The sequence below is a fragment of the Cynocephalus volans genome, chromosome 13, assembly GCF_027409185.1.
Source record: "Cynocephalus volans isolate mCynVol1 chromosome 13, mCynVol1.pri, whole genome shotgun sequence".
Taxonomy (NCBI): Eukaryota; Metazoa; Chordata; class Mammalia; order Dermoptera; family Cynocephalidae; genus Cynocephalus; species Cynocephalus volans.
Window position 1 is genome coordinate 20,006,447 of NC_084472.1, and position 21,054 is coordinate 20,027,500.

The 21,054-nt window shown below is 37.3% G+C and overlaps 1 protein-coding gene across 1 annotated transcript in view; it reads left to right on the plus strand.

Annotated features, from left to right (window-relative positions):
• The window catches only part of LAMA3 (laminin subunit alpha 3), a 242,277-nt gene that overhangs the window by 2,536 nt on the left and 218,687 nt on the right, over nucleotides 1–21,054 (plus strand). The window contains exon 2 of the mRNA XM_063076630.1: nucleotides 18,674–18,826. Within this exon, the coding sequence (XP_062932700.1) occupies nucleotides 18,674–18,826 (153 nt within the window). The remainder of the gene's footprint in view (nucleotides 1–18,673; nucleotides 18,827–21,054) is intronic.

The following is a 21,054-nucleotide window of genomic DNA, read 5'->3' on the forward strand; positions in this document are numbered from 1 at the left end:
ATATGTAAGGTACCATGTGTCATGTTCAGATGATAGCCTGGTGGCACCCCTCCTCCACTCTCAGACACACTCAGGACCACTGGTGACTTATGACCAGCTGATTTGTGGACTAGGTGAGGGCCCCTTAGTCAATTTGTATGTTAAATACTAATAAAATAGAATTTTTTCATTTTTAAGTAAAATAAGTATAAACAGAATCTTTCATATTTCCTTCTTGCTCTGGATTGCCCGGCACTCCCAACTTTGGAGAGAACTCTTCTAACTATGGGTAGATACAAGGAGAAAGAAGGTATCAAAGAGGTCCTCAACTGTTTCGTCTCCCCCAGATTTGTCCAAGGAGGGCTGACCCCCATTTTCCTCAACTGGTATTTCTATTGATTGTTCAGAGGTTAACACTACCATTCTGGAGGCCCAGAAAAATCATGTTTCCTGTTCTAATAGAGTTTCCAGTGTAGGTCATTCACCATTGGCTCACAGTCCTAGATAGAGTAGGAAATGGCTTTCCGAGGTCACTTAAAAGACTGTGTCTTTAGGCTATGATGTAGCCCACAGAAAGAGAATGCTATCTGGTGTTGCAACTATTCTCCCCTGAAAATAAGGGGTGAACAAAGCCTTGTTGAATAGTGCTTCCTGCTTTCACAGTTGAAGGCTTGGGAAGGTGTGTACTAATTGTTAATGTGAGAGAAGTGTGTTGGGGACAAGAAGAGGAAACTGAGGTCCAGAGGCTATTAGACACACACTCTAGCCCAGTTTTGGCAGCAGCTTGTACAGATTTGCATTTCAGAAAAGTGAGGGGTGGTTGGAGATGGGTGGGAAAAGGAAGAGAGATTAATCAGTTGGTTGTATCTGAGTGATGATTGTCTTGAATTTGCTCACGAATAGCTCAAGATGGGAAATGGAGAAGAGTTAACTAAAATAGTTCTATTTCTTTGAACTTTCTAAAAATAAATCTTTGGGGCCAGCCAGGATTCAGAATTTTAGGCCAAAAGGATTTTGCAAAAATGTGGGGGGGGGGGGGGGCGGGGAAAGAATAAAGGTCCTGTCTTAGAATAAAACCTGGTTTTATAGGTAGTGATTTTGGGGAGGAGGGAGATAGAAAATCTATAATAACACTGATATTTGAATGGCAGCTTCTGTCAACAGGCAGGATGTTTTAAAAGTCTGAATTTTGTTTGTTGTCTGAAGAATGTTCATTGTAGTTTCTCTGGATTTAAGATTTATTAAAGAGGATTTTATGTACTTGTTACTATTCAGACATTAAGTTTTTGGTGTCTGAGAGATCCATGATTTAGGGATCCTGTCTGTGTTGTTTGCAACTGTATCCCCAGTGCTAGCACAAAGCCTGGAACGGTGTAGGTCCTCAGAAAATGTTGACTGGAGGGATGGTGGAGTAAAAATAAAGTTAAAGGCTGTAAAGGAGTTAATGTAAAGGGTATATGTGGAAAATATGCAACTTAATTCTATTCTATTGAAAAAAATTACAACTGAAGGATGTCATATTTTTGTGTTAATTTTAAATGTTCACTTACCCATGGAATCTGAAGATATTGTTACTTATTAAGACATCTGGTGATGATAAAATGGAAATATAAGGCCACGTTGAAAATATAAACTTGTGTTTGGTTTATCTTGGCATAAACACTATACTATCAGGGATGAAGTACACAAATTTACCAAATGTGATCTTGATTTTGTACATTGACAATTCAACTCGCCTTTTATACGTTTCTTCATTATACTTTGGTTTATGTATAGAAATGTGTATTTAACCTGAATGATGTTGATAGATAAATGCACACACATGAGTTGTGGCTAAGAGAGAGTGCTTGCTACAAGCCACAAAGCATTCTCAGTCACGTATTTGTGTAACTTGGATTAATGGTCATAAACAGGAAACTCAACTTCATTAAGGCTCTGTTTATAGAACTATTATGAAAAAAAAAAACATTTGTTAACTTCAACAAGGGTCTTTTCCTTTGTAAAATTGATGTGAAAATCTTGAACGAGAGCTGGGAAATCTAAGATATTTACTATGCCCGTTGATATAATTATTAATAATAAGACAATTTTGAGTTAAATTTGAGACAAATGACTACAGTCAGCAATTTGAGTGAATAATTTTAAAAAATGATTTTCCTAATAGTTGTTCTATGTTTGTGAACATTAGCCAAAGTTTAGCATTGAAAACTTAGGTACAAAGCATTTGGAGACAAGTGTTTTCCTTTGCAAAGCCAAGTCCCCTCACCAGCTAAGAAACATGGTTCCACACACCCACTTGCAGCTATTTAAATTTTTACCTCAACAAATCACTGATTATTGGTCCTCATAGACCTTTTGGGTTGCAGATGAACAGTTAAAGCTGTTTGAATGAAAAGATTTTACTTCATGCTCTGAATTACTATTGTCATTGAGAGTCTGGATCATTCAGTCTTAGAGAAAGAAATATGTGGCCATAGGAAAAGGAGAGGACAATGGGTTATTATTAATTCCAGTCCCTTACTTGTGAAAAGACTGTATCTAAACTATTCCAGAAAGATATTTGTGTGCATTGTACATCTTTACACGTGAATGTGAAAACTATATGTTTTCTTCACATCTTTTACCAAAACATTGTTGAAGCATGTGAGTCATTTTTTAGCAGCTTTATTGAGGCATAATTTAAATACTGTAAAATATATCCACTGTAACTATAAATTCATTATTATTTAGTAAATTTGTAAATTTGAGCAGCTATTACTAGAATCCAGTTTTAGAACATTTCTATCAGCTCCAAAAGTTCTCTTGTACCTCTTGCACTTCCCCCCTGCACCTATCTCCATCCCCAGGCAACCGCTGGTCTGTTTTTGTCTCTGTAGATTTCATATAAATGGAATCATACAATATGCGGTCTTTTGTATCTGGCTTCCTTCACTTACCATAATGTTTTTGAGGTTCATTCATTTTGTTGCATGATTTAGTAGTTTGTTTCTTTTTATTGCTGAGTAGTATTCCATAGTATAGATACACTTCATTGTCTTTATACATTTACCAGTTTGTGGGAATTTGTATTGTTTCTAGTTTTTGGCTCTCACAAATAATGCGGCTATGAACAGTCACAAACAAGTCTTTGTGTGAACATATTTTTCATTTTCTTGGATAAATTCCTATGAGTGGAATTTCTATGCTGTATAGTAAGTTTAAGTTTTTAAAAACCACCCATTATTAAAATGGGGTATGGAAGTCTTGTCTGTTTCTACCTTCAATTCTGTTGATTTTTGCTTCATATATTTTTGGGGCTCTGTTGTTTGGTGCAGATATATTTATTATTGTTATATGTTCTTGATGAGTTGACCCTTTTATCAATATGTAATGTCCCTTTTTGTCTCTTTGTAATAATTTTTGACTTGAAATCCATTTTGTTTGATGTTAGTATAGTTACCCTAGCTTTCTTTTGGTTACTACATGCATGTACTATCTTTTTTCATTCTTTGACATTCAACCTATTTGTCTTTGGATCTAAATTGATTTTTTTATAGATAGCATGTATTTGGATCTTTTTAAAAAATTGATTCTGCCAACCTCTGCTTTTTAATTGGTGATTTTAAAAAAGTGATTACTGATAAGGAAGGACTTACTTCGGTCATTTGCTATTTGTTTTCTATATGTCTTATTTATTTATATTTGTTACTCAATTCTTCTATTACTGCCATTTTTTGTGTTTAGTTGATTTTTCTAGTGTATCATTTTGATTCTCTCATTTTCTTTTCTGTATTTTTTAAGTTATTTTCTTAGTGATTATTCTGGGGATGACAATGAGCATTCTGAATTTATAACAATCCAGTTTGAATTGATGCCAACTTAACTTGAATAGCATCCAAAATTCTGCTCCTATATAGCTCTCTCCCTACTCTTTATGTTGTTATTGTTGCAAATTGCATCTTTATACATTGGGGTTCATTGACAAATTTATAATTTTTGTTTTATGCATTTGTCTTTTAAATCATATAGGAAAAAAAGAGGATTTACAAACCAAAAATACAATAATACTTTTATATTTACCTGTGTAGTTACTTATACTCATGTACTTTATTTCTTAGTATGGATTTGAGTTACTGTCTAGTGTCCTTTCATTTCAGTCTGAAAGACTTCTTTTAAGATTTCTTGTAGGGAAGGTCTACAAGCAACGAATTCCCTCAGTTTTGTTTATTTGGGAATGTCTTAATTTCTCCCTCATTTTTTGAAGGATAGTTTTACTGGGGATAAAGAATTCTTGATTGACAGTTTTTCCTTTCAGCACTTTAAGTATGTCATCTGACTGTCTTCTGGTCTCCATGGTTTCTTATGAAACATAGGCTATTAATATTATTGAGGATTCCTAGTATATGATGAATTGCTTCTCTCTTGCCACTTTCAATATTCTCTGTCTTTTAATAGTTTGATTCTAATGTGTCTTGGTTTGGATTGCTTTGAACTTATCCTACTTGGGGTTTGTTGAGCTTCTTGGGTAGATTTATGTCTTTCATCAATTTGGGAAGTTTTCAGCTATTATTTCTTCAAATAGTCTTCCTTCCTTTTCTCTGTATCCTCCCCTTCTGAGACTCCCATAATGTGTATCTTGGTCCACTTGATGATGCCCCACACATCTCTTAGGTCTGTTTATTGTTCTTCATTCTTTTTTCTTTCTGTTCTTCAGACTGGATAATTCCAATTGATATATCTTCAAATCTCCTGATTATAGGTTGTTATTGGTTTTTGAATGGATTCCAGATTTCTGAAAAAGTTGACTCTGACAGTTTTTGCCAGATTGTTACTTCAGTGGAGGGATAGATCCTTGGAACTCCCTCCTTTACCATTTTTGATGACATTTATCTTCCTTCCTTCCTTCCTTCCTTCCTTCCTTCCTTCCTTCCTTCCTTCCTTCCTTCCTTCCTTCCTTCCTTCCTCTCTCCTCTCTCTCTCTCTCTCTCTCTCTCTCTCCTCTCTCTCTCTCTCTCTCTCTCCTCTCTCTCTCTCTCTGCTTTCTTACTTTCTGTTACCACAAGATGCTCCAGGGCCACTTTTAATTTTCTCTGCCCCAGCCTTGGCATCAATTATGTCTTCAAGGATTTCTGTTTTTTTATTATTTACTTATTTATTTACTGAGTGTGGTGTTTGGAAACCAAGATCGAGGTGCTAGATGTGCTCATTGTTACTGGTGTGTCATTGCTTCCAGGCCCTTTCAGCAGATAAAGCTAGGAAATCTCTCTCTCTTTCTCTGTGTGTGTGTGTGTGTGTGTGTGTGTGTGTGTGTGTGTGTGTGTGTGTGTGTGTGTGTGTATATATATATATAAATATATATGAAATATCCATACCTATATCTATATCTATCTATCTACTAATTACTACATATACATACATCTACATTAGAAATGCAGTTGATCTTTGCATATTGATCTTGTATACGATAACTTTGCTGTAGTTTTTTTGTAGACTCTAGGATTTCCTACATATATTGTTATATATGTTTTTCTTCATCCTTTCTAATCTGTATGTCTGTAACTTATTTTTCTTTCAACTCCATTTATTCATTCATTCAATCACAAACACTCATTAAGTAGCTATTACATGCCCAGCACTGTGCTAGATGCTAAGGATGCAAAGAGGATCCAGACATAAACCTTTCTCTAGATGATCAGCCTGTTTAAGGCCTAATTTTCTTAAAAGACCAGGGAAACTCCAATGATGGAAAACGTATTATTACCTCATTGTATATATAATCAAATTACTCTCACTGAGTGGTGAAGAAATCTGGCTCTGCGATCATGTAGACCTGAGTTTGAATTCTGACTCCGCCAGTTCTCTGACCTTCACAAATTGCATAATCTCAATTTTCCCATATATAAAACAGGATTAATAAAAGTATCTATCTCAAAGGATCATTGGGAGGATAAAAAGCACTTAGGACATTTCTTGGGACATAGGGCTCATAAATGTTGAGTTTTTTCATGGAGTGAAAAAATTCATTTTATATAGGACTTATAAAGTGAGAAGCTGCAAAAGTGATTTGTCATAATATTCATTAAAAAATTTTGAGTAAAATCCTTTTATCAGCACCGCACTCTACCGAGTGAGCCACGGGCCGGCCTGATAAAATCCTTTTAATAATGAAACATAAAGTGCATTATACACTGAATACATTCAGCGTGCTACATAATCCACAGGCACAAAGACTTCTATATAGCCTTCTATAGTATAGCAATGTAAAATTGTTTTGGTACTATGTTAATAACCAGTTTAGATTTTTTTTTTATGTACCATTTTTATCAGCTAAAATAATATTTTGGGAGGAGGTTTTAATTTTTAAGCTTAATTTAGGTGGCAATAATACATTTTCCCAGATCATAAATTTATATCTGGTTGTATTCAGGCATTTATGACGCTGCTCTCCAACTGAGATAACCGGCCAACCCTTGTTTGGGCATTTATGAAATTAACTCTTGCTCAAATTTCTGGACTCATTTGCCTAGTGAGAAAAATATTTATTAGATGGTACCTCAGTGGTCTAAATCAAAGATGTAAGTCAATGGAACTTGGTTGTACTGTGTACCTAAGCTCCTGGCTGAGGGGGAAAGTGGGGGCTGAGATCCAGCCTGGACAGGGCTACATCTGATCAGAGGCAGGAGACCTTTTTCAGCTTTGCAAAAAAGAACTGTTTGGATGAACTACTGGGACACTGATTAGATCCCTCATGCCAACAGGGTGGAAACTGCCCTGGGGAAAGCCAGCTTATTAGGTCTTGTGTGTCCTTCCAGTTTTTCAATGTCACAAACATATTGTATTCTTTCAGTGTTTTTCTCATCCTAGATGGTCTGAAAAGACATGTGGAATTAATAAATGAATATTAGCTAGAGAGAGACACAGGTTTAAATTCAATTATGTGTGCACACTTTAACTGTGGGAAGAGGGGAAAAGAAGCAATTTCTTCATTACTTTCAGGTTGCACCACATACTGCACACACTGTGTAGAGGAGTAATACCAAATAAAGGGGTCATAATGGTGAGCAGGAGGAACAGCCTAGTAACCAGAGGCCTTGCTCTCCTGTTTAATGCAGGGTATTAATTCAATACACACTTTTTTAGAACTTACTGATGCTTGGTGTTGTTCTAAAGCACCTTACATATATTGACTTCTTAATCATCACAACAATTTATGAATTTATGAAGGAGGTCCTGTTATCATGCTCACTTTTACACATGACGAAACTGAAGCACGGAGAGGTTAAGTGATGTGTCCAAGATCACACAGCTAGTATGTGGTAAACCCAGGATTCAATCCCAGGTGCTCTGGCTGCAGAGCTCATGCCCTTACACACTATGCTATACTGCTACTGCCAAGCTTTCTACTCCTTCCTCAGAGTTCCAGCTCAACTTTGTACTACCTTGCTAATTTCACTTGGAGTCATTCATTTTCATGTCTCTTTATTAGATCATGAGCTCCCTGAGGCTAGGGCAACATCTTTCTTCTTGTGTCTGTCTCCTTTGTGGGAGCTTGTCTTAGACACTCTGTAGAGGCTTTTTGAAGAAATGTTCAAAGGGCAACACTAGCATAGAATTTTCCTACCAGAGCCAACACCTTGATGGAAGTTCTGTTACACACACACACACACACACACACACACACACACACACACACACACACACACACACACCCCTACCTTGAATTTCAACAGTCTGTCTTTTAAAAGACTGGTGTGACCCTGATGTGTTAAATTTCAAAGTAGAGGTGTCTGATGCAGCGGCTAAGTCCATTGCCTAGGGCTCGGCTACCAGATGCTGGAAGAGGTAGGGAAGGATCCTCCCTTACAGGTTTCAAAGGGAACTAACACATTGATATTGGACATCCAGCCTCCAGAACTTAGGTGAGACAATACATTTCAGTTGTTTTAAGCCACCCAGTTTGTGCTACTTTGTATGGCAGCCCTAGGAAACTTATGCAGTAACTTTAGCTCTAAATCAGTTAACCAGCAGTATTTATTGACCATTCAGCACGAGTGTTATTGACATTGAGTGTTATCAATGTCAGCATTGACCATGAGTGTTATCCATGTCTGGGACAGTGGAGGATAGTGGACACTGTATGAGGCTCAATGGGTAGTTCTAGGGTCTCTGTTTTTGAGACTTTGCAATTTGATAACTCAATGCGTCCTAAACAGATTGAGGAAAGCTCTTGGCTGAACAAATCCTTAGGGATCACCCACATTAGGCATCATCCTTAAATATGAAGATCATATCAGACTGACATAAAGTAAGGACTCTGTCTGTGCATGACTGATGGAGTATAGTTTGAATTCTTTCTGGTCCTACTGGATGTGTGATATTGTGTAGGGTTGATTGCAGTGGATGTAAGCCCAGTGCCATCTTTCCACGGTGCTTGAAGTCCCACTGTGCTAGACATTCTGCTTTCCCTCTCTGCCCTCATCTGGCATTAAAAAAAATTTCATTTTTTAAATTCAAAATAATGCAACATTTGTTTGTACATATTTGTGGGATGCGGTGTGTTGTGTGTTGTTTCGATACGTTCATATACTGTACAATGATTCCCTTAGGGTAGTTAGCATAGTTTTGTATCCATTAGTCCAAGTTTCTTCATGTGGCATTTTAACATTAGCAAAATTAAAATGTCATCACAGTCAGCTCATGTTCATTGCAGCATTATTCATAATAGACAAGATATGAAAACAGCCTAAGGGTCATCAACAAATGAATGGTTAGTAAATTGTGTTACACACACACACACACACACACACACACACACACACACACACACAATGGAATATTATTCAGCCTTAAAAAAGAAGGAAATTCTATCATTTGCAACAACCAGGGTGAAGCTGGAGGACATTACGCTAAGTGAGGTGAGCCAGGCACAGAAAGACAAATGCATGATCTCACTTCTATGTGAGATCTAAAATAGTCAAATACATAGAAACAAAGAGTAGAACGGTGGTTAGGGAGGAGGACGTAGGGGGAATCGGGAGATGTTGATCAGAGAGTACAGAGTTGCAGGTGTGTAGAATAAGTCTAATGTACAGCATGAGGACTATATTTAATAATACCATATTGTATACTGGAAATTTGTGAAGAGAGTAGATTTCAGGTGCTCTCCCCACACATACACACAAAGGTAACTATGTGAGGAGATGGATATGTTAATTTGCTTGATTTCAGTGATCATTTTACTACGTATATGTATATCAAAACATCATGTTGTACACCTTAAATATATAGAATTTTAAAAAAGGAAAAAAAAAAAAACAGGAAAGAAAGGAGTCATCAGGAGTCAACCTGAGTATTGTATGTGGAAGGGGAAAGGCTGTCCTAGCCTTTAGGCTTGCTTAACAAAGGTGGGTACAAAGTATACTTGTGAGCCTTCGACCCACATTTTGGACAGAACCCAGCAGTTGGATGATTCCTTTACTACCAGTGAGGACTCTGAGGGCTGCATCTGGGGAGGAAGGGGTGGAGTTGTGAAATGAAATGTCCTACTCCTTATGTACTAGGATTGGCTCTGCGGAAACTAATTGTTGCTGAGCATTTGTGTGCCTTAAAGACATGGGTGGCAAAGATTCTATAAACGGCAGTTGGCATAATGGTTTGATGAGAATGCGAAAATTTTGGACTTTAAAATTTTCCTATATGTTTGCAAGCTGCTTTCCTATTTCATTGTGACAACTTATCACTGAATGTATCTTCAGTGTGCCATTGAATTCTAAGTATTTTTTAAAAACTTGAAGAAGTAGCAGAATATGCTGGGAGAACTAAGGAAAATCACTTAAGATTGCAATAAACTTGAGTTTTCTTTCTTTCATTTCTTTCATTTATTCATTTCATTGGGGTTGTTAGAGAAGACCTCTCTGAGAAGAGACTTAAGTCTGGGAGAAGCATGTTCCCAGGAGAGGGAACAGCATGTGCAAAGACCCTGAGGCAGGACTGCCTTGGAATGATTGAGAAATAGCAAAGCAGTCAGTGCGGGTCAAGTGGAGTGTGCGAGGGGAAAGTGGAGGTTTGTTTCTTTCAAGTGAGCTCATTTCTATCTTGAGGGGAATGACCCAGTAGAAGAGAAGGATTGAGGGGCAGGAGAATGATTGTGTGTGTGTTGGAGGGGAGGTGCTTTAGAGCACAGACAGCTTCTCCATAGCAATGGGAGGGCAGGCAGAAGTACGGGCACAGATGCAGGGAGAGTTGTGGATCAGGAAGATGAGCAAGTTCAGCAGATTCATGAGGTCAGGGAAGGAGGGGTGGTGCGGGAGTTTCGAGGAGCCAGGAGAATGTGTAAAATCATTTCTGGGAGAGTAAAAAGTGAATACAGTGAAACATTATATCAATATAGAAAAAACCACAGGTCTCAGTTGTCTATGGGTGGAGAATCCTAAAAACATTTTTCTTTACGTGGTCCTGTCTGACCCACGGGCAGGCAATGCCCAGCAGGAGAACACATGTTCTCTGGCCAAGCCCAGATCTCTGAGGGGCCAGCAGATTGAGAAGTTACACTTGCTACCCCTAGACAGTGGTTCCCCTTTCCCCCTCCCCACCCACAGTCATCGTTCCCTGGGTTCCTACCTTGGCTCCACCACGTAGACAAATTGCTCCATCTCTTCGTGCTTCTGTTTCCCTATTTGTAAAAGGGTCTGATGATCATGCCTGCCTTACAGGTTTGTCATGAAAATTAAGAGTTAGTACACGTGAAGTAAAACTACCATGTCTAGCACATGGATGTTTCCTTTTGCCATCACTGTCACCAGTGCAGCTACTCTATGACTGCGGCTGCACCATCCATCACTAGTGGGGCACCCGTGTGTGAGTCACCATTGCCTCTGGGGTTCCCAGACTGCAGTGCGCAGAAGAATCACTTGGGGTGCTTTGTTAAAATTCTGATTCCTAGCTCCCAGCAGAGATGCTGATTCTGTAAGTCCAGGGTAGGGCCCAAGAGTCTGCATTTTCAACAAGCGCTGCGGTTCCGGTGGCAGTGTGATCACACCATCTGGTGCAGAGTGTTTCTTGAAACAGCATCTCATGTAATCTTCACGACCACCGCCTGCGATCTGCGGTTATTAGCCCACTTTAGTAAAGAGAAAATGGAGTTCAAGGGAGGCTAAACAATTCGACTAACGTTCTGCAGCTGTAACTGGTAGAGTCAGGATTTGAACCTTGGCCTATTCTACTCCAAAATGTGTAACTTTGAAACGAGTTAAAAAGAAAAAGCCCCTAGAATTTAGCCTGAATGAACACAAGTTTTTTACATGTATAAATTTTGCAGATATTTGCTTATCTGACTTAAATTTTTAAAAAAATACTTGGAGCCAACTTTGAGTCCCTTGTCTTCTCTCTCCCTCAAATCCCTACCTCTAGGGACCTGGCACAGTAGAGACATGATGTCCGGCCCCTGGTGTCCTGGAACCTGGCATGTGGGAGCCACAGAGCTGGGTGCTCTTGGTGCTCTGCATAATTGCCACTCACCCCACTGTGTGCAAACATTCAGGAAATTTACAAAACGCGTGCCCTGGTCATCAGTAACCAGCCCATGTTCTTTTGTGCCTCTCAGAAGGGTGGATGCTCTGAACAAGGTCTTTGCAAAGGCGCAATCCCAAGTTTGGAATTGGTACTCTCCAGGAGGTTCTCCACATTAGGGCTCCAGCTGGCTGGGGTTTGGGCACTTGAGACACCATAGCCTCCAGAACCTTAGTGAGCGAAGACTAGAAGTGGGGTTCCAGGCAGCTTGGATGTGGTGACACCTAATCGGGCTGTTGAAGAATAAATGTGGTGAAATGCTCATCTTGCCAGGTTTCCCGTGGCTGGTATAAGGGCGTGCACCTCAACTTCTCCGGACATGGTTCTTTCCTGAGCTGGGTCCCTTCCCACACATCTGGTAGTGGGCAGGTGTTTGGAAAGTCATATAATTGCTATTCCAGTACTGCCTCACATTCTGTCCAAATCTAAGACAGGCTGCAGAACATCCAGGACAGGGTGGAAAGCATGGTGGGGGTTCAGTAACCACACATATGTCCTGGTCCCAGCACATCTAGCTGTGTGGTTTGAGGAGAAGTCGGTCACCTCTTTCAGACTTTGTTTCTTCACCGTGAAGTTTTGAATACCTTGATATAAACCTCAGAGTGTTGTGGAGGTTCAGCAAAGTATAATGTGGTATGCCTCTCTGGGCCCCAAACCCCATTGTCACCTTGATCCCAGCATCTTCTGGTAAAGTGTAGTGTTGAGTTACTTCTCTTGTCTCCCACTAACTTTCTTGAGGGGCAGATGCAACTCTTAATGTTTGTTTTTATCCCAGCATCCAACGCAGCACTGTACACATTTTAGGTAATTTGGATAATTTAAGTAAATGAATAAATGTTCAAACAACAAAACAGAAGTTATGTTAGGGAGCACTGCTATAATCAACCTCTAGGTTCACAGAACAATACGGTGTTTGTATTATGAATTCGGTGGCAAAGTATTACGTGTGAAAGAATTTTTAGTTAAGGAGAATCATCAAAATGTTAGGAACTACAAGAGACTACTTTTACCCATCCTTCTGAAAAAGTATAGATCATTCCGTGGGCCTCTGGGCAAACATTGGTTTATCCCCTAGGGAACGCCAACTTTGGAGCTCAACTCTGTTTAGTTGTTTGAACTGTTCTGTCCCCTTTCTTTCTAGCCCCTTCCATTACATTTTCTATTCCCATATGACTAGGCTAATAATAGCCTGGACACAATTCAGAAAGTGAGTCCCTTGTCCTGTTTATCTTTTGGTGTTCTCATCTCTCTGTCTGGAATAGCATCTGGTACAGAGTAGATGATCAGCACAGGTTTGTTGCATGGATGGATGAATAATTGAAAACAGAGATGTAAGAATCCTCCTTGTTCTCTCTCTGCCCCTCTCTCTTCTTTGTTCAAAAACTGAGTCTTCTATCAGTTTTTGTCCTGCTTTGATTTATTTATGGTTGTTTAAAAAAAGTACTGGACCTCAGGTGCAGAGTTAGATTATCAATTAGTCATAACCCTCAGTTCATGACATGCTGTTATCATTGGTCCTTAGTTGGCCTGCTTTAATATGTATATAGTTATACTTTAATATTAATATTAATAGTAATATTTAATTTAATATTAGTTTAATATTATTATATATATACATGTATGTATGTATGTATGTATTTTAAATAGTACAAAAAGCATCATAAACTTTCTACCAAAAATAAAAACAGAGCCTTTATAATAATGTGTGTCTAACCGTATAATTCCCCTTACCTCATCCCTTTGTCTCCACCATCTGGGGAAATCATCCTCCTGAACCTTTACTAATTATTCCTTTGCTTTCCTTTTATACAGTTTTTATTACATCTGTGTATTTCTAAAAAGTAAGTGCTTTTTCGTTTGGTTGCTCTTAACTTTATAAAAAGTATATCATGTTTTTTTCCACTTTATGTTATATTGCTAAGATTCATCCATATTGTTTCTTGTTGTATATATTCACCTATTTATTATTTTCATATGTTCATTCATTGTGTGACTATCTCTGTTTATTCTTCCATTTTCCTGTGGTTGGGCAATTAGGTTATTCTCAGGATTTTGCTCTTGTGAACAGTGCTGCTATGAATATTCTTGAATACAATGCTATCAAATTTGTGCAAGAGTTTCTTTTTGGGTTATGAGCTTAGGAGTGGAATTGATGTGTCATAGGAAACATGACTTTTGGCCTTTAGGAGGTAATGCCATAACAGTTTCCAAAGTTTTTGTACCAATTCACACACTGCCATCCTTTTTAACACTTGTTATCACAAAACTTTAAATTTGGGCTTATTGACCAGGTATAAAATAGTGTTGCATTGTGGTCTGCCTTGATCACTAATAACAGTAATGGTAAACATTTCTTCAAATGTTTATTGCCATATGTGGTCACTATTCTGTTAAATGCCTATTTTTATTTTTGCCCATTTTTCTATCGAGCTATTTATACTTATTAATTTGTAGGAATTTGATGTATATTTCTGATTAGATTGTTTATTGGTTTTATGTTCTTTGTTCAGTTAATGATTCTTGTGTAACAAACCACCCTAGTATTTAGTGGCTTAAAACAACAATAAATTTTTTCTTCCCTTACAATTCTGTGGGTTGACTGGGCTCAGCTGTGTTATTCTTGTGCTCCATGTGGTGTCAGTTGGAGTAACTCAGTTGCATTCACCTGGTGGCTAGGATGGACTGGATGGTTCAAGAGGGCTTCACTAATGTGTCTCAGTGCTCTTCCATGTGTCCTTTCCAGTTGGCTATCTTGGGCCTTCTCACAACATGGTGATTTGGGAGTAGGTGGACTTCTCACCTGGCGGCTGGATTCCAAGAGGAAGGAAGCAGAATCCGCCAGTCTTTTTATGGCCTACTTCAGAATGACACTTCTGCTGCAACAGAGCAAATAATAAAGTCAGTCTAGATTCAAGAGGGGAGAACAGCTTCCAGGGAAAATAGCCTCCATTTCTTGATGGATGACATAGCAGACACACAGAGAGAAGGAATCGATGGCAGCCATCACTGGAGACTATTTACTGTTTGTGTATTATGAATATCTTCAAGTTTGTAACTTTTTTTTTTCACTTCTTTAAGGTACCATTGATGAATCAAAATTCTTAATTTTAATATAGCCAAATTGAGCTATCTCTTCTTTTATAGAAAATGCTTTTTGTGTCGTGTTTAAGAAATCTTTCCTTGCTCCAAGTTCTAAAAGGTATTCACCTTTATTTCCCACTAAGAGATTTTAAAGTTTTATTTTTTGACATTTAAGTCCTTAATTCATGTGAAGTTGGTTTTTGTTTGTGACTTGAATAGGCATGTGATTTTATTTTACATTGGATGTATAGAATAGCCCTCCTTTTCCCACTGATCTGATGTACCACCTCTGTTATGTACTAAGGTTTCTCAAATGCATGGGATTGTTTTTGGGTTCTCTGTTCTGTCTATTCCATAAATCTGTTGGTCTCACCTTGCCCTGCACTAATTATAATAGCTTCATAATAAGCCTTGCTTCCTTGAAGGGCAAGTTTCCTCTCACTGATCTCCTTCTTGGTCCTTTACAGTTCCATATAAATTTTAAATTATTATGTTTCAAGAAAGTCCTTATTGTGGTTTGTTTTGGAATAATAATGACTCTATACATCAATCTGAGATAGAATTGACAAGTTTTTATATTATCTTCTTATTCAAAAATATATTATCTCTCCATTTATGTAGATTAAAAAATTCTCTTAATAAAGTTTAAAATTTGTATGTTAAATTTCTTTTGAGATACTTAATGTTCTTTGAGTCTATTGTAAATGATACTTTCTCTTAAATTACACTTTCTAGTTGTTTGCTGCCAGCAATTTTTGTATATTAATCTTATATCCAGTCACATCACTAAACTCGTGTAATATTTCTGAATTATTTTCAGTAGACTCATTTGGGGCTTTAATATAAATAATTTTATCATCTGAAAATTATAACAGTTTTATTTCCTCTATTTCAAATGTTATACCTCTCTTTTTTTTATTTATGTTGTAGAATTTTATTTTTTTTGTTTTGTTTTTCATTGACACCTAATTATACATATTTGTGGGATACAGTGTGATATTTTGATATATGTATACATTGAGTAAAAATCAAATCAGAGTATTTAGCATAACCATCACTTCATACTTTTATCATACAAGTATTTCTTTGTGGTGAGAATGTTCAAAATCCTCTCTTTTAGCTATTTTGAAATATGAAATACAGTATTGTTGACCATAATCACTCTAACATCAGAACTTATTTCTCCTATCTAACTTTGTACCCATTGACCAATCTCTCTCTATCCTCCCCTCCCTCCCCCACACCCTTTCCAGACTCTGGTAACCACTATTCTATTCTCCACTTCTATGAAATTAACTTCTTTAGATTCCACATATGAATGAGATCATGTGGTATTTTTCTGTGTCTGGCTTATTTCACTTAATGTAATGCCTTCCAGGTTTATCCATGTTGTGACAAATGACAGGATTTCATTCTTTTTTTAAATGGCCGAATAGTGTTCTATAATGTATATATACCACATTTTCTTTATCCATTCATCCATTGATGGGCATTTACATTGATTTCATACCTTGGCTATTGTGAATAGTGCTGCAATAAACAAGGGAGTGCAGGTATCTCTTTTTGACATACTGATTTCATTTCCTTTGGATATATACACAGTAGTGGGATTGCTGGATTACATGGTAGTTCTATTTTTAATATTTTAAGGCCTTAGAATCATACCTCTAAGGCTATTGTGAAGGCTACTATTTAAAACTAATTACAGGAAATAATGTATGTTACTGAATATCCCCAGATGTCTAATTAACCAGAGTTGTAGATGCTGGATGTGGGGAAGTGAGTTACTGAGTAGTGATTGGCTTGTTATCCCTGGGGCCCTGGGCTTAGGTCCTGGTTCTACCATTTGCCAGTTGTGTGGTTCTTGAGAAAATAACCTCTCTAATAGAGGTGATAGTAATAATCTGAGTATGAAGATGTGAAGTGCATGGTGCTCAGGGCAAAACAGATGATCTATAAATGTTCATTTTAATTATTATTATTTTCAAGTTGAGAATCACTATAGCAACATAAAAAGCATCATCTCCAGTCCTCGTATCTATATTACAGAGGTGGAGATAAATGTAAGTCATAAGCTTCCACATTTTTGGAAGAGATTTGCTTCTAACCAGATGTTAAGTCTTCTAAACTCTGAAGAACCATGATTTAATTCCCTCATCAAGTAATTAAACTGGTAAAAATGCTATCTAGGAAAAAAATGAGAAAAATAAAGATCATTGAAGGGAAAAATACTAATAATAAATGTTTAGAAGTCCTAGCTTAGAAAGTTATTGATTAAGCTCCTTATTATAATAATAAATTTTGTAGAAAGAACCCAAAATTTTTTTGAAAATTGCTGATGGAATCATTCCTCTGTTGAGCCTCCACTGGGCAGCAGGCAATGTGTTAGGTAGAAATGATAGAATGAGGAACAGGCCACACGTGGTCTCTGACTTCATGAACTGATGGGGCTGCAAACCCCCAAGATGCTGCTTCTGAGTTATAGAAATGTCTTATATATAATGTCCAGAGATAAAGACCTTCACAAATATTTCACCATATGTGAAAGATCCATCAGTTGCATACTACATGAAAACATTTGGTCACACATTTGGTTACGTACCTCAATCAAATTTATCTTTGAACATTTAAGAATTAACTTCTAAGATGCTGGCCAGGGGCAGAGCTATCCCTTGTCACAGCACATTTCTCAGGAGGCTGTGGGTATAATTTTGCTTCTTTGTCCCCCATCTATGTGGTGGTTATGCTCTAAAATAATTTAGTTTGGGAGCAGAGTTGTTCAGTATGTGAAGTCCATCCCTGGGTAAGCATGGTCCTTTGACCCAGTTAAAATATACTCAACATAAAAGAAAGGCCTATGTTCAGTTTGGCTTTTTAGATGGTAAATGGCTATAAAATTCTGAATAGCAAAAAGCAAAACAAAAGAAAAACCAGAATCAAAAGAATCTGCCTCAGAAAGAGAAATACCACATGTTCTCACTTATTGGAGGGAGCTAAACATTAATATATAAATTCACACACACACATACACACACACACACACAAATCGGGGGGGGGGGGAGGGAAGAAGATATAACAACCACAATTATTTGAAGTTGATACAACAAGCAAACAGAAAGGACATTGTTGGGGGGGAGGGGGGGAGGGAGAAGGGAGGGAGGTTTTGGTGATGGGGAGCATTAATCAGCTACAATGTATATCGACAAAATAAAATTAAAAAAAAAATAAATAAAAATAAAATAAAATAAAATAAAATAAAATAAAATAAAATTAAAAAAAAAAAAAAAAAAGAATCTGCCTACCAAAAAAAGAATAATTCAGTAAGAAGTTAGAGATTATAATAGCAAACAGATATTACCCCAGGTAAAAATGGATCCCCATTTACTTACTGAATTAATCACCAACTTCTCACTCTGGTATTCACAGTCAGCCACATCTCCCCTGTTAACCCGTCAAGACTTGTCTCTCAATACTTATGTCATATTGGACCAGCTGGCCCCTGTGCCTTTGCTCATGCTGTTTCCTCTGCCTGGCATGTTTTCCCTGTTCGTTGCTCACTGCCACTTACCAAAGTCCTATCCATCCTCACAGGCAACTTAAATGCCGTCTCTTCCACCCTGGAATATCCACTGCCTTTGATCCCAGCACTCAGTACTCTCCAGAGCCATTTGCTGTACTCCACTTCCCTGATGGTTATTTGCATACTTACAGAATTGTGGAGTAGGATTTAAAGAGTAAAATGGCTTGGTTGAAGTGAAAATATTTTTGCATACCAAATACAACAGGCTCTTCTTGAAGTGTTGTATAGAACAAGAAAAACATAGCTGTAAAAGATGAAAGATAAATATAATCTATATCCTAGAAATGCAAAAGACAGAGGTATAAACAGGTGATATGGCTTAACATTAAATGAAAAAAGAGAAAGCCTTACTACTGTCTTCAGAATATCTTCTGCATGATAAACTATCTCCGAGCTGTATAAAGTGGTTTTTGTTTGATTACCTCTCTTATTAAATTGGTAAGAAAAAATTACTTGAAAGTAAAAAAAGAACATTTTTCCCCCCAGGGCCAGTTTTGTGACTATTGCAATTCTGAGGACCCCAGGAAAGCACATCCAGCCACCAATGCAATCGATGGATCTGAACGTTGGTGGCAAAGCCCTCCGCTCTCCTCAGGTACACAGTACAACAGAGTCAACCTCACCTTGGATCTGGGTCAGGTGAGTTATGCGTTCAATTGGAATGGGAACATTAGTTTGGATCACTGTTTCTATACTTAATACTTACTATAAAAATCCCCAGTTTTAGTTTACTAATCACTGTTTTTTAAAAATGGGCAAGGGATTCAAATACAGTTCTAAGAAGATACACAAATGGCTAATGAGCACATGAAAAGATGTTCAACATCATTAGCTATGAGAGAAATGCAAATCAAAACCACAATGAGATAGCACTTCAGACCCAGTTGGATGGTTCTAATAAAAAAGATAGATAATAACATGTATTGGTGAAATGAAATGTCTGGATAGGTAAATCTACAGACACAGAGATAGAAAAGTAGCTTAGTGGTTGCCTAAGGCTGGGAGTTTTGGAGGGAATTGGGGAGTGACTACGAACAGGTATTTTTTTGGGAGGGGGTAATGAAAATGTTCTAAAATTGATCGTGGTGATGGTTGCACAACTCTGAGAACACACCAAAAACCATTGGATCATACACATCAGATGGATGAATTGTACGGTATGTGAATTATATCTTAATAGAACTATTGAAAAAAGAATTCATGGAAAGTGTGTTTCAAGAGATTGAAAGGAGGGAGAGAATAACTGTGAAATACTGTTCATAAATCAAATAACATAGAACTGATAATTGACCATTGGATTTGCCAATGTGGAGGTCACAGGTGACTTTGAAAAGACAGGATTGAAAACTTGATTATACAGGGAGTAAGAGAGAATGTGAGAGAAATAGAAAAATCTCATATAGAAAGCTGTTTTGAAGAGTTTTGCTGCAATGGAGAGAAAAGAAGTGGGGGAAGCGTCATTGAAAAATCAAGTCAAGAGAAGATTGATTGATTAGTGATGGGAGAGAGAGCAATACACTTGTATGCAGATGGTAATATGAACAGAGGAAGACTGCTGCTATTACATGAGTGTTGTCAGTACTGACACACACTAATACTAACACTAACACTAATACTAACACTAATACTAACACTAACACTAATACTAACACTAATACTAACACTAACACTAACGCTAATACTAACACTAAAACTAATGCTAACACTAATACTAATACTAACGCTAATACTAACACTAATACTAACACTAACACTAACACTAATACTAACACTAAAACTAATGCTAACACTAATACTAATACTAACGCTAATACTAACACTAATACTAACACTAAAACTAATGCTAACACTAATACTAATACTAACGCTAATACTAATGCTAACACTAATACTAATACTAACACTAATACTAACACTAACACTAATGCTAATACTAACACTAATACTAATACTAAAACTAATACTAACACTAATACCTATATTAATACTAATGTTTATACTAATATTTATACTAATCTTTTTGCTGGCTACATTTCCATTCCATTTATATAAGAAATACTACCTCCAAGAAATAAAGGAGGGAAACGCATCCCACAGGCTGGAAATCAAATGATACTGAGATTTCTTAGAGTGAATGCATTATCTTCCTTTTGGTTGGGGATAGCTTTGTGATATAAGGGCTCTCAACCTCTTCAGCCCATAAGTTGTGCTAAATTAGGCCTCTCTTGAGAATATTTTCACCACCAATTGGCGTCTGAGATAATTCATGGAGATCTTTCATGGGATTTGAAAGATTCTGTAACCCCAGTGTAAACAATGAGTTAGTCTTATCCCTCTAATAGCCAACCTCTAGCACTAATTCAGAAAATTTTTCCTATAATGACCAGGATTTGCCTATTATATTATTTTTCTAACTAAGGATTTCTGTAGTTAGCAGGGAATTTTAACCCATCAAAATGACCTGTGCTGAACATAACCAGTGCCTGCTGGACTTACTCCTTTCCCCTTAAAGCTATTTTAAAAAAACCTATCTTTCAAAAGCACCCTTTTGATGTACTGAAAAACCCCTAATTAAGACAGTTAAACTAAGAAAACATCAACACAGGAACAATTTAGTAATTTGCTGGTTGCTGACAGACATTAGTCATGTGTACACATTCATGACTGGGGAGGAGTGTGGGTCCTGCCTCAGCCTGCCTCAGCTTGTGCCTGGCTGCACTGTTTACTTGCTGTGTGGCCCTAAGCAGCATACTTAACTGCTCTCTGCCTCAGTTTTTGTAATCGTGTATACCTCAAGGTTTAAATGAGGTAATTGTGCATACCTCAAGGTTTAAATGAGTCAATTGCTTCATTTTAAAACCTCTTTA